Below are 16278 nucleotides of genomic sequence, written 5' to 3' on the forward strand. Positions count from 1 at the left end.
AGTCTCCAACAACAAACTTCCTGAATTTGGCATCTGCCAAACGGTGTTTTTACAATGATGTTTTTTAGATTACTGGACACACCAGTTACAGAACTCTACAAACACACCAACAGAATGGGCATGCCCATACATGCCGCTTGGTTATAGGTCCCCTTACTTATCAGGCAGCCAATTGTGAAAGGCAAATGGCTCTCTCACAAGGCAAACATTATTTGTCTTTAGTGACAGTTTTTTTTAGACAAAACTAACAGACAAACCACCACCAAAGGTCTATTACTTGGCCAGCAATAAAGTACGGAGTGCTTATTCCAAATATAGTAATACTTTTAGTACCTGGTCTGATCTTCTGATAATTCATCTTCTGTATTCTGAACTCCAAGAGGATCCATAAAAACATGTTCTGTATAGACACCAGTCTGCATGTTATCAACAAGTTCTTCGACTGTGCCTGCATTGCCTTCTGTTGCCTCTGTTGCTTCTTCAACTGTTGCAACATTGTCGTCTTCACCACTACTTAAAGGAACACCATCTATAAATAAATGTTAACAGGGAATTAACTTCAGTTGTATAAAATAAATGGCTGCACAATTTCACAATAAACTACTTTGTGAAAATAAAGTTACTTGGTTAACTACAAATTTAAATCCTGAAAGTAACACCAACTAAGCCTTCACTCAGTAACGAGCAAGTTACCTTCGACAATGCCTTTTCTGGTAGAGACTATCTAACCACAGATTCCTCCTCTAGTGGATAGAGCATTTTGAACATGTCCTTCCAGAAGAAGTTCAGAAGGTGAAGGGCAAGGATAGGGTGGAGCCTTCTGTAATTTCTTCAAGAGCAGAAAGTACCAGGAGTAAGAACCAGTACTGATTTCTGTTGCTGGCACAGTCTGTATTGCTCTCTTTGTTCAAGAGAGCTTGAAGTTCTCCATGGAGTATTGACAAGTGCTCCTCTGGTAGGTGTTGTGTTGCAGCCCCACTACTAATGCACCGCCAAGGACAAGTTTAATTATTTTTGCAGCAGCACCTGCAGGGGAATTGGGTGGGGGGGTGGGGTGGAGGTTAGGTAGCAGGTAGCATTAGGTAGCACGCCGCAAATAATGATTCCCCCTCCCACGGTTCCTTATCGTCTGATCTCTAAACGGTATTGCCCATGACTTAGTATCCACACTCACTCACGTCACCTCCCTCTCTCCCCTTCACTATCACTATCATTATTATTATTATCATCACTACCTCGATGTTCCCACCTAAGCATACACTTTCATGTCCCTACCCATTGCGCCTCCCCCTTCAGTAGTTCTCTATCTTTCTCCCCTACATACCTTAACCCCCTTCCTCTTCCTCCCTACCCTTTTTTTCTTCCCACAAATACCCTGTGCCCCCATATTCCCATTATCCATTATTTCTTCCTCATCAACCCCCCTCCCACCCCCATTTCCTATTTCGTATTTCACCTTCTGTATGTGCCTTCTTGTTCTTGGACGACCGTTTCTCGTTTCTCGTTTCTCTCTTCTTTTCTCTTCTCTTTCCTTTCTTCTTTTCTCATTGCTTCCCTCCTCTTTCTTCCCGCTATTCCATGACCATTCACTCTAACCCTCTTATGGACATGCTCCCCTCTTCTCCCTCTTCCCCCCCCCGCCTCACCCCATACTCTTCGACATTCACCCTCTTTCTCCCCACGGTCTATTGCACAGCCGTACAATTGCCTGGGCGACACGTTCTATATTGTACCTTCCTCTGTAACTCTCACAGCGCCCCACTAACGCCGAGCAGTCCTGCTTGCCCGAAATTGCGTTCACTAATGGCCCGTGGCCTGGCTTGCATTTTCCTCAAACCTATCTCTCCTTACCCCCCCCCCCCCCCCGCCCACTGTCTCCTCAATTCTGTTAAGGTCTCAACACCTACAAGATTACGATTGATGTTTAATCAAGGCTATATCCAATACAATTTGATCTACACTATTTATGCACAGATATTGGAAAAATGTATATGCATAAATATATGCCTTTCCTTCTGCAAACGATACTGTATAGCCCGCAGTTGGCGATCAATGTTTCTCTCCTTTCTGTATCGAACCTCTGTGTTGCTATTAAAATAATTACAACACAAAAAAAGAAAAATTTGCACCTGCAAAAAGCACGACCCACCGGGTGTTCCAATGAGGTTATAACAAATATATATTACTGAAAAGCCTCACGGCCCTGCCAAATCAAAACTTTTTTTTTTGTTAAGAACAAGTACCAAAAGATAGAGAGGAACCAAGCTAATTCGGTGATCCATCCCTACTGTCTTGAAAACACCTTAGCATCAAATATATTGGCACCATCAAATGGCATGTCAATCAAAGTAGATTGGACTGGCTTTGAAAACTCTGAGGTACGTAACCAGGTACGGTGACAGAGTGAAGCTGAGGAAGCCAATACTTGACCCACAGAGTCAGTGGTGTCCATGCCACAGCGAATTATTAATTTAGCTGTGTGCTGTCTTTATTGAACCATAGGAGTAATAGTACTCCTGATGTTTTCCAGACGTGAAGGTAAAATGTTCGCTAATGAGTCTCAAAGAATGAGAGAAATGCCCAAGAACACAGGATGTGTTCACAGAGCGTAGAGCAGAACTTATGTAGGAAAAAATATGTCTTCCACAGAAGTCTAGACTCCTGGACGCTCTATCATGTGGGAGAAAAGCCATATCATGGAAAGCTAAAGCAGCCTGTGCCACCAAATTTCGATTAGTAGGATATGTTATTAGACAGGGCGGATCACCAGGGTAGGGCGGTGCCTGTGGGATATAGCCCAGTCAACAGGAGCCCCTGTATCAGGCTTAGCCCAAGCCTCCAGCAAGACATTATGTAGGGGTTTGTGTTAAGGAAGCACTGGTTCAACAGCTGTTAGGTTCAGATCCCCTAATTGATGTCCTCAATCAGAGTCAAATTGCACTTAAGGAAGAGCCAGATCCAACATTTCACCAACCCTCTTTAGCATGTCTGCAAAGGAAGTGCTCGCCTGCATAGCAACTCCAGAGGGTGAAAGTAGGCCTGAGGCTGTAGAAGAATCCAAGACACTAGCCTTAGCGAGGTCAGTTAACCAGCTGTCCTCTCTATGAGGCTCCAACTCCTTTACTGGCTCTCCAAAATCTCCCTCAGTAGGACCAACATGGAGGAAAACCAGGGATGACAGGCATGACTGGCACTGTTACCAACGTCGACTGGCATCAAGGCGGCAGATCCTTGATGTGGATTTCGACTTCAAATGGAGAGAAGGATTCAACTTTGATTGGCGCCGCTAGCAGAGTATGATACCGGGGCGGAAGGTGGAAACCCCAAAGGGCTCAGCACTGGTACCATAACTGCTTGTCAACTGATGACGAAGGACTAACTGAAGCCAGGGACAAACCTGCCAGTGTGGATACAGTCAAGGCACTTCTCACCTCCTTGGAACCCACACGTGCTCCAGAGTGCTCCAGAGGGAGGTGACTGAACAAAGATAGCGTGAAGGGAAGCATAATATTCATGCATCTGGTGTACAGTCGCCAGTCTCCTGGAAAGGAAGGGAGAGGCAGGGCAGACTTTGACCTCATCTCCTCAACTGAGGAATGACGGGAGGTCCTATGCAGTTTAGTCGGCAACTTTCGTGACTTCGACTGCTTGCAAGACTTACCTTTGGACGTTGATGGAAAATGGCATCCATGAGAATGACTCCTTGAACAGCCCAGTGAACAGACGCCAGTTCGAGAAGGAGACGTCATTCGATTGGATGATGAGATGACTCTGACACCTGCACGGCTGGAAGCTTTAACCAACGCTCTAGTAGAGCTTTCTGCTGAAGTTGGTGACAGGAGCTGCACTCTCCGGTGTCATAGTGCATACCCAGGCACCACATGCAAACCAAACAGTGGTACGTAGCCAGCATGTGTTGTCCACAGGACCCACAGGGGTTTAAACCCAGAAGACATAAAAGGCACACTGTTCTAGGATGACGAAAATGTCAAATTAGGCCAAAAAACTGCCTGGCCAACCGTTACCAGATAAAGAAAGGAAGTGACAACAGTGTGTCAGTAAGGGAGTTATATGGACTCCTCTGATGTCAAATCCGGTGGACGAAGCCAAAACAGTCACGCAATGCCCTCTACCAACTCTCAGACGTACTATGGAAAACGTTTCCTTATCCAGGCTCAGGACTAGGGAGGATTCTAAAGTAAGGAATCTGTGGCTAGGTGTCTATCAGATTAGTCAGGTCTACCTATCTCGCTGTCACAGTCATGTCATCTGAGGATTGAGCAAATAGTGGATCATGCTGTGAAGGGCTGTTAAGGAATCTTGGATGGAAAACTGTCAAACTTGGATTTATTGTCACTTGGAAACCAAGCTCATTCAGAGGTGGGATGATTAGAAACTACACTGTATTTTGCCCTTACCATATGAGACTACAGATCACCAGTTTCCATGAAAGATAACATACGGGATAACCCAGAGGGGAGCTTTACCATGAAGTGCACATCTTTGTTTGAGATCACGCTACAAGGGCCTAACTCAGGACACAGTCCTCTCACTTTTCTCCCCCATCTCACCTTGCGCTGCTCAACAGCTCTAACCAGGCCACACTACTTGGGGCCCATGGCAGAACAAACCCTGAGGGGGACCCCTGCACAGAACATGGAGGGAGCACCTTCTGGGCTCACTCATGAGCTTTCAGGCCGAAGTACTGTGACCTTTGGATCACAGGACCTCCCTGCACAGAAGGGGATGCAGGGGCCTTTGTTACCACAACTCAGGGCACAGGAGTCAGTCCTTCACAGCATAGGTGTGTGATGGTTTTACAAGCTATAGTCTCAAAGTCCATTCTGACACCGCACCTCCCCACAGCTATGCACCAGCCCTGCCAGCATCACTTAGCAAAACAATATGGTTGCCTACGTAAAACTCCAAGCAACTGGGACGCAGTCCAAGGTTGCACTACTGTGAGGAAATGGGGTGTATTGCATGGAATGCTTGTGCGATCCCCTCATCTCATACACTTACCAACTCCTGTAGGACATGTAGGTTTTATTTGTTAAACCTTCAGCTCAACCCTGAGTAGCTGTGGCTCTGAGCAGCAAGGCACACACAAAGGAAAAAGTGTACAACATTTAAACAACTGAAGATATGTTATGTATAATGTAGGGCTCTGGATATATAGAATTTACAAGATATAGTAAATATGCGCTTGTGCTTTTTCACTTAACGGCAAACAAGTATAGGCAAATTCAACAAATTTGACACAAACTTTTTCAAGAAAAACTGAGCAAGTGTCAATGCGGTTACTCAGTTACTTTAGGTGACAAACTCAGAGGGAGCCAGTAAGGGGGACTAGATGGTCCACAGAAACAGTTATCCTGAAGGTAGAAGCAGTTTTAAGGAAGTTACAGGCACTTTTATCCTTTTGCATAGGTTTCTATAATAGTGGTCCTGATGCAAGGGATAGAAGGTGCTGAAGATGCTCAAAAATGCAGTTGATGTGATGTGGTTGACGGGGGTCTTCCTGCAGTTATTCCTTGGTCCACAGAGGTGGAGGAGGAGGACCTGCCCATGGGGTCGATGTCACTCAAAGTCCTCTCAGTCCTGGCAGAAATCCAGTTGCCACTGGACTACCAATCGAACGGTTTTGTTGTCACACTCAAATCCTTCCCTGTGTGATAGCTCATCTTCTGCGTGAACCAATCTGCACACAGACAATGCTCTTGGCTCCAGCACACTAGGGTGGACTAGGGTGCAGTTCTGAGCATTGGATCCAGGTAGCTGGTGCTGGTTGGTGAGATGTGGGCTACCAACTCACTACAGCAGGTTTTTTCATCTGCTGTGGCCTTGTGCTGCTAACAGGAGATCAGCCAACTGACCCTTGGAGTCTCTTGGTTTGGCTGGGCTATGGGGATGACTTCTCCATGAGCAGGACACAGCAGACCCATCCCTTCTCCTCTTCTATCCAACAGGATCAGCATGTGCAGTCCACACCAGTGCAGCCTCTCTTTGCCAGTTCCTCAGTGGAGCAGGAAGTCCTTCTTCGGTCTTTCTTCCATTCCAGTCGAGATCTGAGTTTGGGGTGCCAGTAAATGCCCTCAGGTTAGGATGTAAGTGGCAGCCAATGGGCTACCAGGTTAGTCCCTCCTGATGACTACTTTCTGTGAAGTACCTTTCTGCCCATATCCTAGGATGCACCAATCTGTCCCTTCCAACCTGGCAGAACCCACCTCTTGGTATTCAGTGTTCACTCACCCCACCCAGAGGTGTGGCTACATGACCATGGAAAACCGGTTCAGAAACTTGCCACCCCTACACTCTCCCATAGTGCTAGCCTGTCTACCTAGACAATGGAGCATGTCCCATGTGTTATCCATTTGCCCTTCAAAGGCGGCATCTTGTGTGAAGCTCCCCTTTTGGGCTATACGACATCCTGCAAGAAAAAAATAACACCTCCCTCAAGTGCAGGCTCCTATTGTTTCCTTACCTTGGAGGCGTTAGCACATCTCACCAGGAGGACAGAAAGCTGTCTGATGTAACATGTTGCAGTGTGCAAAAGTTTCAGACTGCAACATGTTACTTTAATTTTGACTTGAGAATGAAGTTAGGCTTAATGTAATGAAGGGTTTGATACCTTGTAGTATCAACTTTGGTTGCACTGTTAAGGAGTTAGCACAGCTGAGAGGTCAGCGTGTAACCCTGTAATCACTAATGGGGTGACCAAGTCTTTCCACAGTAAAAGCGTCAGTTTAGCGTTTTTCCTGCCATAACGAAGTACATGTTCTGCCCAGGAAATATGCTGCAACCACCCTCAGGGCTCAGAAGGCCTGCCATAGGCAGTAGGGGTGGCTCACACATATTTCAGAGGGAGGGTGGACTTTGCCCCTGCTTTACATAGAAATGTTGGGTTACTATTTTAAAACTGCTCTTCCAAACTCCAATGGTGGATGTGGATTCTTGTTTAACACGTCACACCCATGTGGGACAACAAGTGGTGCAATCCCTGGGGTGACTAAGTTGCATGTCCTCTGTGTCATAACCTAGTAAATTTAGCCTGTGCTAATTGGGAATAGCCAATTTAACATACACATTTTGGGGTCAGGGCACTGGTGCAGAGGTCTGGTTAGTAGGCCCCAGTGCACTCTGAGTTGAAAACCCAGCATCCTCAGTCCAAAAACCTGGCAGTGGCCATACAGAAGGAGGCATTTCTTTACATCGACCACCTGTGCCAGTGATCCACACCATGCATCCAACTCTGAAAAGCCTCAGTATAAATCTGCACCTGAGACTCAGGGAATGATGGCGAGTGATCCAGCAAATATCGTTTACTTAGTAAACGCTTAAGGGACAATATCATTTTTTTTAAATCCATCTAAAATGTCTCTAATTGCATTTCAGGACAATAAATGCATGTCTGATAGCCACTAACCATCTAGAGTGGAACTAGTTGAATAAGCAAGCAGGAGGAGGAAACAACATTATCACCTCAGACAAAATAAACTCTCACTTATTACCAATATCGATTAATGTAACAAAATGTATTAGGTCATTAATAAACTGTAAGGATGACACAGCTACTGTAATAGGTATCCTTCTTATAAAGCTCAATCAAGATAGGAAAAACATTTCAGACAGCCCCACTGTTCTTGGTCTTTTATTGTGAACTTCATCCCTTGCACAAAAGGCTTCTTCATAGGATTCCAGCCACCAGCATTCCAGGATGTATATTAACCTATTCCCACAGTGAGATTATTTAAATAAATAACATTTTATCTGAATCTCACCAGTTGTTTGAATTTTCACTATTAATTAAATGCATTGTTTGCTCAGTCTAAAGCTTGGTACTGACTGGGCGGTGCATTTCTATAGCTCTGCTAGTGTAATAACTGACAATTGGGAGAAAAAAAGAGTGCACTTCTGAGACACTATCAGCCTCTCATTGTAAACAGAGTACAGTGTCTTTTTGTTGCTACCACATTTTCTCCACAGGAAGGGGAAGAGGTTGGGCTTCTTGTGAATGTCCCTACTATACCAACAACAAAAGATGGAACACATTATTTTTTGGGGCAACTTATTTAGACCATAAGTTATTTCCCATAATGAACTTCTGGATGTCCTGACACCAAATGGAGGGGATAGGAACTGCTTCTATTTCTGTTCGAATAGCTTTCCACAATGGACCTGTGCAAATGCCTTAGTGATATGTAGTACGCCCCAATCGATGCATGTATGCCTAAGGGGTTAAATTCCGGATGCTAATAATGTGAAAAGAGTCAACAGTTTTAGTGTAATGAAGACTCTAAGAGGGTAAAGGTAACCTTCTCAATGCTTGCCTCTGGCCCCTTCTTAAGCTGTACACAGAATCCACTGCAACTAGAGTACGGACGAAGAAGGAGACAAACAGCACCAGATGTACACCAACGTAGAGAACATCTTGGCAAATTCTAACAGCACACCAAGAAGTAGGCTAAAGAGCGTAGTGTCAGAAAAATACCAACAGAGTATCCCAGCAGCTGACAAGCAGAAGTCAAAACTGGAAAATGTCACCAAAAGAGCACTGGCCATTCTGGGATGTGTCCAGACATCCAAAGGAAGTGGCGCTCCATGTAAAGTTTACCAGCAGGCCACATATGTTATTGGTGGCCCTGACCGCCCCTTGGCTCAAAAAGATCACAAATGGCTAGTATGTCAAGAGTAGGTACCTGGCTCACTCCAGACACAACAAAGGTCAATAAAGGGATTAAGATAACTCTGATCTTGCATTTTCCATTCTGTCACTCTCGCCTTCAGAAAAGTCATGGTTCAAATAGAAGCACAAAGATGCTGCTGAAGTCTAGACTGTGCATGTTCTTCTCTGTCAGGAAGAAAGAATACTAGGGGAAAATGTCAGGAGAACAACCTCTTCATTTAGAAGAGACTAAAACACCTTTGGAATGACTGCAGGGGTACTGGCAATCATTTTCATCTTATAGAACATTGCTAAAGAAATAAAGGAGAAATGGTTCACAAGTGAGCTCGCAGCAGAGTTATCCACTTGGCAAACGTTATAGCCACCACAAAGTCAAAAGGTGACTGCATCATCCTGCCTAGGACAAAGTTTAGGTCTAAGGAGCAGAAGGGGCATCTAACCAGAGAGTTAGATGCTGAACACCAAGGAGACCTCTCTTGGTGGTTTCAGTGACTGTTGAGTCCGAATCCCCATCTATGTTTAAGTAGACCTCCAATTGCCACTGCATAAGTCCTACAAGTGTCCATCCAGATCTCAAAGAAACAATATGTTTCATATTTATGTTGTGAAAAGGATTGAGGCTCTTAACTAGTACCGAGTAAACTTCAGTAGTCTGTTTCATACTGGATTCTAATAGAGCACTTGCTTGCATCCACAAGGACCCTTCTGATTCCTGATGGAATACCTAGGTGACCACGTGCTTATGCCAGTGACTGAAAGTGGTGGGTTCTACCCCATCCCCTTTCGCCTTCACAAACAAGAATCTTTCCTCGGGGAAGGTGATGTGGTCCCTCACAAACAGATTGAGCAGTTCCGAGACCTACATCCAGACCCAGTCCAGAGCCACTATGACAAGAGAGCATCACTGGTTCACCCTAGTATTTGGGAGGGGATGGTGTGAAGGAAAATGGAAACTTCACAGTTCTGTCCAAAATCAAGCCAAACCCGTGGATGCAGACCCACTAACCATTCAGGAAGTTGATTGCACTTGATATTCGGATGACGTGTCTATGGGTAGGTGAAATCATGCCACGAGGTGGTGGTTGACAACACACTGGAGAATTTCCCACATTTGTGAGGGAGTAAGGCACCGGTCAGTTGCTGTCAACCCTGTAATAATGGGCACTAGCAGGAACATGCCAGGCTACAAAGTCCATTCCCAAATTCCAGCTAGCAAGAAAACAGTGGGAATGGTACACAAGCTAAATAATTATGGCATTTATAGACCTAAAAACTGGTGACACTTCCCCCAGATGAGTTCTGAATACCATGTGGGTAGGTTCCTGTGCCAGGCGCAAATCATACCAGAATCTGGTGTTATGAACTTCCAGGGTCCTTACTCCATGTTTTGATATTCGAAGGCTGACTGCGCAATACACAGTGCAGCAGCTGACTGTATATTAAGGCTAGCATATATGTGAAAGGCTCCCTGCAGCTTGAGACCATCAAATATTTTCCTTCCTCCAAGTTGATGTCCACTCACTACCCATAAGCAGTACACTGGAGAAATGATCTGAATATATATTTTCCCCACCACTGTTTAATGTATGAGTGTGGGAGGGAAGGGCGGAAATATGGCTTCGAAGGCTCAAGTTGTTGATGAATTTTGTCTCTTTATAAACAAATTGGATGACACGCAGAGCATATCAAGCAAAATTGTATTATGTTAATGGACACTGTCCTCGAGGGCAGGGAGAGCTTCCTTACCCATCTTGACAGGCACTGTCTAATTGTTTTTTGTCCTTTTATTTCCTTACAGGGTCTTAAAATGATGTGTCACCACCAGAGTCCTCCAAAAGAAAAGTAGGGATAGAGTGGTGAATATAAGAAGTTCTCTTTTTATGGAAACTTCCCCTCACCAGAAATCACCAACAGTGTATAATATATAATTCTCTATGTTGCCTTTTCTCCACAAGGTAATAGAGAAGACACAGAGAACAGGCCCAAAGTAATATTGTGAGGATGGAGGTAAGTAAGGAAAACTATATATATAATAATGTGGGTCTACAAAGGTCGGATCTATTTCAGTAAATGCAACATTTAGGGGAAAAATGTTTACAGGGTGCTCCCCGTAGTGTCCCCTTTATTTATCACCATATGCAGTTCAGGTGTTTCCATTTGCTTTCCATGCAGTATCTACATGCAGCCACCAATTGTGCTCCCTTCTCTCTTATATGAGCCCCCCCCCCCCACATCGTGCTCCCTTCACCCTTGCATGTAGCTTCCCAAATTGTGCTCCCTTTACTTTTATATGAGGCTCCCACACCCCTGCTAGTCACTCATGGCCCTAGCCACAGCTCTCCTGAGCTGTGATGGGTCATGACAGCATCTCTGGCGGCGCCCACCACTCCGCTTCAAACCACTACTCAGTGGCCTCCTCCTCCGCAGTATTGCCTTTGTTTTCCATCTCTCTCTCCTGCTCTTCAGAGTGTCTTTCTTCTCCCTCCTCCGGTGTCGCACAGTTCAAGTTGGCATTCCTTCAGGTTATCTTCTTCAGCTCCCCTTTTTTGGCGTCCATGTTCCTCTCCTTCCTCTTCCGTGCCACGCTCTGTCACTTTACCTCTCTCTGTCCAATTAGCCGGCTTTTTAGGTAGATTGATCCCACCCCTCCTTTCTTGCTGGAATAAGTCCTTTGTTAATGTTGATGTCCTTGTAGTTCCTACCCATTATTGTTCTATAAACAATCAGTTTTCTTTTTCCAAGTCCTGCTAAGAATGTCGATAGGGATACTTTTCACATATCTCCTCCCCTACTTTCTTCCCTGGAAGAAATAAGTCTATTAGGTATTGAGATAAGAAATAGGCATTGCTCTTGTTCCTTACGGTGTTGTGTTATAAAACAGAAGGGCCGAAGGGATAAGAAAGGACAGTTTGTAAGGTATGGAGAGCATCTCTGACCGCTTGGGAGGGATGACAATCATAAATCAGCTTTCTTGCCCTTTTCAATAGATCTGTTAGACGGGCAGTCGATTGGGTAAGAATCTCCTGTAATAGCCCACCAGTCCAAAGAAAGCCCTAAGGTCTCTTTTTGTTTGAGGAAAGGGGATCTTGAGAATGGCTGAGATTTTCTCTTTCTGAGGTTGAATGAGTCCTTCTCCTAACAGGTACCCTAAAGATTTTCTGTTTCTGGCAGCTAAGTGGCTTTTTGCTGGATTAACCTTGATACCTGCAGACCCCAAGGGCTTCAAAATGTTACTCAAATGCTGGAGGTGTCTCCCAGGAGGGACCATATACGATGACATTGTCAATAAAGGCAGCTGCATAAGAGTTGTCTCGCTTTAATAATCCATTCATCATGCGTTGAAAGGTGGCCGGAGCCCCATGTAGTCCAAAGAGAAGGACAGTAAACTGATAAGCCCCCTGGAGTGGGTAGGCAGTTTTTACCTTATCTTGGGGTCTAAAAGGGATCTGCCAGGAACTCTTACGGAGCTCAAGGGTACTGATATATTGGGCATCTCCTAGTTTCTCTATCATCTCATCAACTCTCAGGATGGGGTAAGTTTCTAATTTGGAGAGTTCCATTCACTTATAGAAGGTTCAATGACACCTAAGCGCAGCATGTAATGTACCTCCTCCTCAATGGCCTTTCGTCAGGCCTTGTGCACTCTATATGGTTTCAGTCTTACTTTGTCTCCGGTTTAGTGTCAATAGAGTTTTCTTTTATATGTGTTCTCCTTGGTGTGGTGGAGAATATCTCATTTCGACCACAATACATATTCTAATAAGGGTTTAGAGTTGTCCTTCTCTTGTTCCCATGACTCTTTGGCCATATTTAATAACGTGTGTGCTTTACGACCAAATAAGAGTTGACGTGGTGAAAAACCAGGGCTGCTTTTTACCCTCCCGAATGGGCAGTCTGATTGGAGGAGCTATGGCCGTGCTCAAGAGCTCAGGATACCAGAATCTTCGTGCCCAGTCCAGAGCCACCAGAATAACTTGAGCCCGGTCTTGCCTGATCTTCTTCAGAACTCTGGGCAGAAGTGGTACGGGCGGAAAGGCGTATAGGAGGCCTGAGCTCCACTTGAGACGAAAGGCGTCGCTGAGAGAGTGCCACCTTGGAAACTTTAACATGCAAAACAGCTGACATTGCGCGTTCTCTTCGGAGGCGAAGAGATATAACCAAGGCTCTCCCCGCTGCTGAAACAGACCTTGCATCACCTCCGGATGGAGACGCCATTCGTGATTGACTATGCATCATCTGCTGTGGCGTTTAAGGCCCGCCAAATGTTGAACAACCAGAGAAATGTCCTGATGTTCCAGCCACGTCCAGAGACGAAGGGCCTCTTGACAAAAAGTCCACAACCCCACTCTGCCTGGTTTGCTGCAGTACCACCTGGTGGTGGTGCTGTCTGAACACTTGCACTGCTTTCCCTTTGAGAGAGGGAAGAAATGCTTTCACTGCTATTCGAATCACACGGAGCTCCAATAGATTGATATGAAGCCCTGATTCCACCGGAGATCAGAGGCCTCTGATCTATGCCTCTCCCATGTGGCCGCCCTATCCCAGGAATGACTTATCTGCCATTACTGTGATGTCTGGTTGGGAAAAGGAGAGGGATCTGCCCTTGACCCAATCTTAATTCGTTTGCCACCACTGAAGATCTTTTGCAGTTCCTTCCGAGATCTGGACTTTGTCGGAGAGTCTCCCCTGATGCTGCACCCATTGGATCTTCAGGTCCCACTGCAGAGCCCACATATGCCATCTGGCCTTTTGAACCAGCAGGATGCAGGAGGCCATGAGGCCCAGCAGCATCAGAGTCAGTCTCACCGAAATCCAGGACAGAGGCTGAAACATCGATATCATAGCTCGAATATCCTGGACTCGTTTTTCTGGAGGATAAGCCCGAAACTGCACTGTGTCCAGAACAGCTCCTATGACAGGGAGCGTTTTGAGAAGTAGTCAGGTGTGACATCGGCATGTTTATAGTGAACCCCAGCAAATGCAAGCGGTTCGACGTAGTCTGGAGGTGGAAGACTACTTTCTTGGGCGTATCCGCCTTCAACAGCCAGTCGTCGAGGTAGGGGAAGACTGGGACCCTTAAACTGTGCAGGGGTCCACTGCAACTACTATCATCACCTTCGTGAACACCTGAGGGGTGCTGGTAAGGCCAAAGGGGAGAACAGTGAACTGAAAGTGCTTGTGGCCTACCATGAATCTTAGGTAACGCCTGTGGGCCAGTAAGACGGGAATGCAGAAGTATGCGTCCTGCAAGTCCAAAGATACAATCCAGTCTCCCTGGTCCAGGGCAGATAAGACCTGAGCCAATGTCAGCATCTTGAACATCTCCTTTTTGAGGAAGAGATTAAGGGACCGAAGATCTAAGATAGGACGAAGGCCCTTGTCCTTCTTTGGCACCAGAAAGTAGCAGGAATAACAACCACGTCCTCCTTCTGAAGCTGGGACCCTCTCTATAGCCAAAAGAGCTTTAACTTCCTCGCGGAGATGTGCCTTGTGATCCTCCGATATGTGATTGAATGAAGGTGACATGGCTGGAGAAGACTCGAAAGGGAAGGAATAGCCCTTCCGAACAATCTGGAGGACCCACCTGTTCGTGGTAATGGATCTCCAGTGGGGCAGATGATGGCAAATCCTGCCTCCAACTGCTTCCAGGTGTTCCGATGGACTAGGAAGGTTTGGAGACCGAGGAGGAGGGGCTGGGGGTGGCCTGGGAGACACAATAGCTCCCTTAGCCCCAAGATCGTAGGATCCCGCATCCGCGCAGGGTCTGTACAGCATGTGCGGATCAATGGCTCGGTGGAAAAAGACGCAGTTGGGTACCCCTTCCAAAGGTAAGAAAGGGGTGAGAGGCAGACTGGTGGGATCTAGGGGCAGGTGCGGGGCCAAGAGACCAGACTGTGGCTTAGCCCCAAGTCCGCCTTGTCTCCGAAGAGACGGGTGCCATCAAAGGGCATGTCTATCAATGTTTGCTGGACATCCCCAAAAAGCCAGATGTTCTCAGCCAATGTGACGTCTTAGTGCCACTGTCGATGCAAAGGATCTGCCTAGAGAGTCAGTCGTATCCAGGCCACAGCGAATGATTAACTTGGCTGCATCTCTCCCATCTGCGAGCGCTTGGGAAAGGACAGTCCGGGTCTTCTCCTGAACTTTAGGGAGCACCTGGGTGACCGTATTCCAGAGACTATGGGAATAGCGGCCCAACAGGCATCAACCCTGGGCCCAAGAGAGCCCATAAAAAATGGAATCACCATTCAACGACGTTGTTCTGGGTCGTCGGGTATGAGAATAGGATCAACTTCGATTGTGGGCCCAACCGACGACGGGAGCGTCGATGTATGCCTGACGCCGGAGAAGGTCGCTGTGGCAAGAACGGCATCAGGGCAGATCTGAGATTGTATCCGAGTTGCCCTCAGGAGCCGTGGCCGAAGCCAACGACTTCGAACCCGAGGGGGCCCTCACCGACTCACCTGTGCCCAAGGGCGTCAAAGGTAAGTCGGTCTGCCCAAAAATGAGGCACATTGCCTCATAAAACTCTTAGCTGGGCAGGGGTGGCTCTGGCTCCAGGGAAGTCAGGAGGCGTGCAGCAGACCAGGATGGAAGCTCCGAGGACGGAGGCCTAGAGCGCCGACACTCTTCCCTCGCCACTTCGTCTGAGCGACGCAGTGAAGTCGAAGAACATTTGTCCTTCAATTTCTTTTTCTTATGACCCAAATGTCCTGATGACTTTGAGGCCGATGAGTGGGGGTGACTCTGCGGCCGGTCTCGAGACCTTACTCTCGATCAAGACCCAGAGCGCCACGGGGTCGAGTGTCGGGCCACTCGGAGTATGACTTTGGGTCGTGATTGCACTCCAGGCACCAAAGACACATGAGGTGTGGATCCGTCACCAACATCATTTGGTGACAGGAGTCGCAGGGCTTAAAACTGGTCTTGTAGGACATCTCTTGACACATCCACCACCTCGTCAAAAATGTTCAACAGAAATGTCATCGTAGTAAAAAAAACTGAGGTAGCTCCTCTCCGGATCTGCACGTAGGCTGGCGTGGAAAGAAAAGAACTGATGTCAGCGTGACAGGGTGGTGTCTATATATGACTGACGTCATCACGGTGAACATGACGCCACTGACACCTCCAGATTCGACCAACACCACCTGATGGCACGGAGAGTTACTGCTTGAAGAAAAGTCTCTTGATCCAGTCTGACGCCTGGGAGAATTTAAAAGGTAATGAATCTGCAACTAGAATACTCTATCAGATATCTGCCTGTTGACTGGAGAGCAAGTTCACGGCTTTACCTAGGTGCAACTCAGCATGTCAGACAGCCCAAAAGCAACATCTGATGTTAGCAGAGCCGAGCCGAGCTCGTGAAAGGGGCCTCTCTCAAGCAGAGACTGAGTGGCACAGTCAGCGTTGAGGACAAATTGGACAGATGTAATGTGACTGGAGGCCATCCCGAATGGTTAAGGCACAAATTTATTTCAGGGGGATTCGGATGGGTACCAAAACTTTGGTCCGTAGCCAATCTCAGCTCATTGAGACGTTCTGGCAACTTCAATAGTTCAGGAAAGTTGGTGCACACTGGGAGCAGGGTCAGA

General features: G+C 46.6%; 1 protein-coding gene across 2 annotated transcripts in view; it reads right to left on the reverse strand.

The window, feature by feature from the left end:
- Positions 1-16278, reverse strand: part of SPAG9 (sperm associated antigen 9) — a 1094694-nt gene that overhangs the window by 463116 nt on the left and 615300 nt on the right. For both annotated transcript variants that reach the window (XM_069200034.1, XM_069200033.1), the window contains exon 20: positions 334-529. In XM_069200034.1, the coding sequence (XP_069056135.1) occupies positions 334-529 (196 nt within the window). The remainder of the gene's footprint in view (positions 1-333; positions 530-16278) is intronic.

The sequence above is a fragment of the Pleurodeles waltl genome, chromosome 7, assembly GCF_031143425.1.
Source record: "Pleurodeles waltl isolate 20211129_DDA chromosome 7, aPleWal1.hap1.20221129, whole genome shotgun sequence".
NCBI lineage: Eukaryota > Metazoa > Chordata > Amphibia > Caudata > Salamandridae > Pleurodeles > Pleurodeles waltl.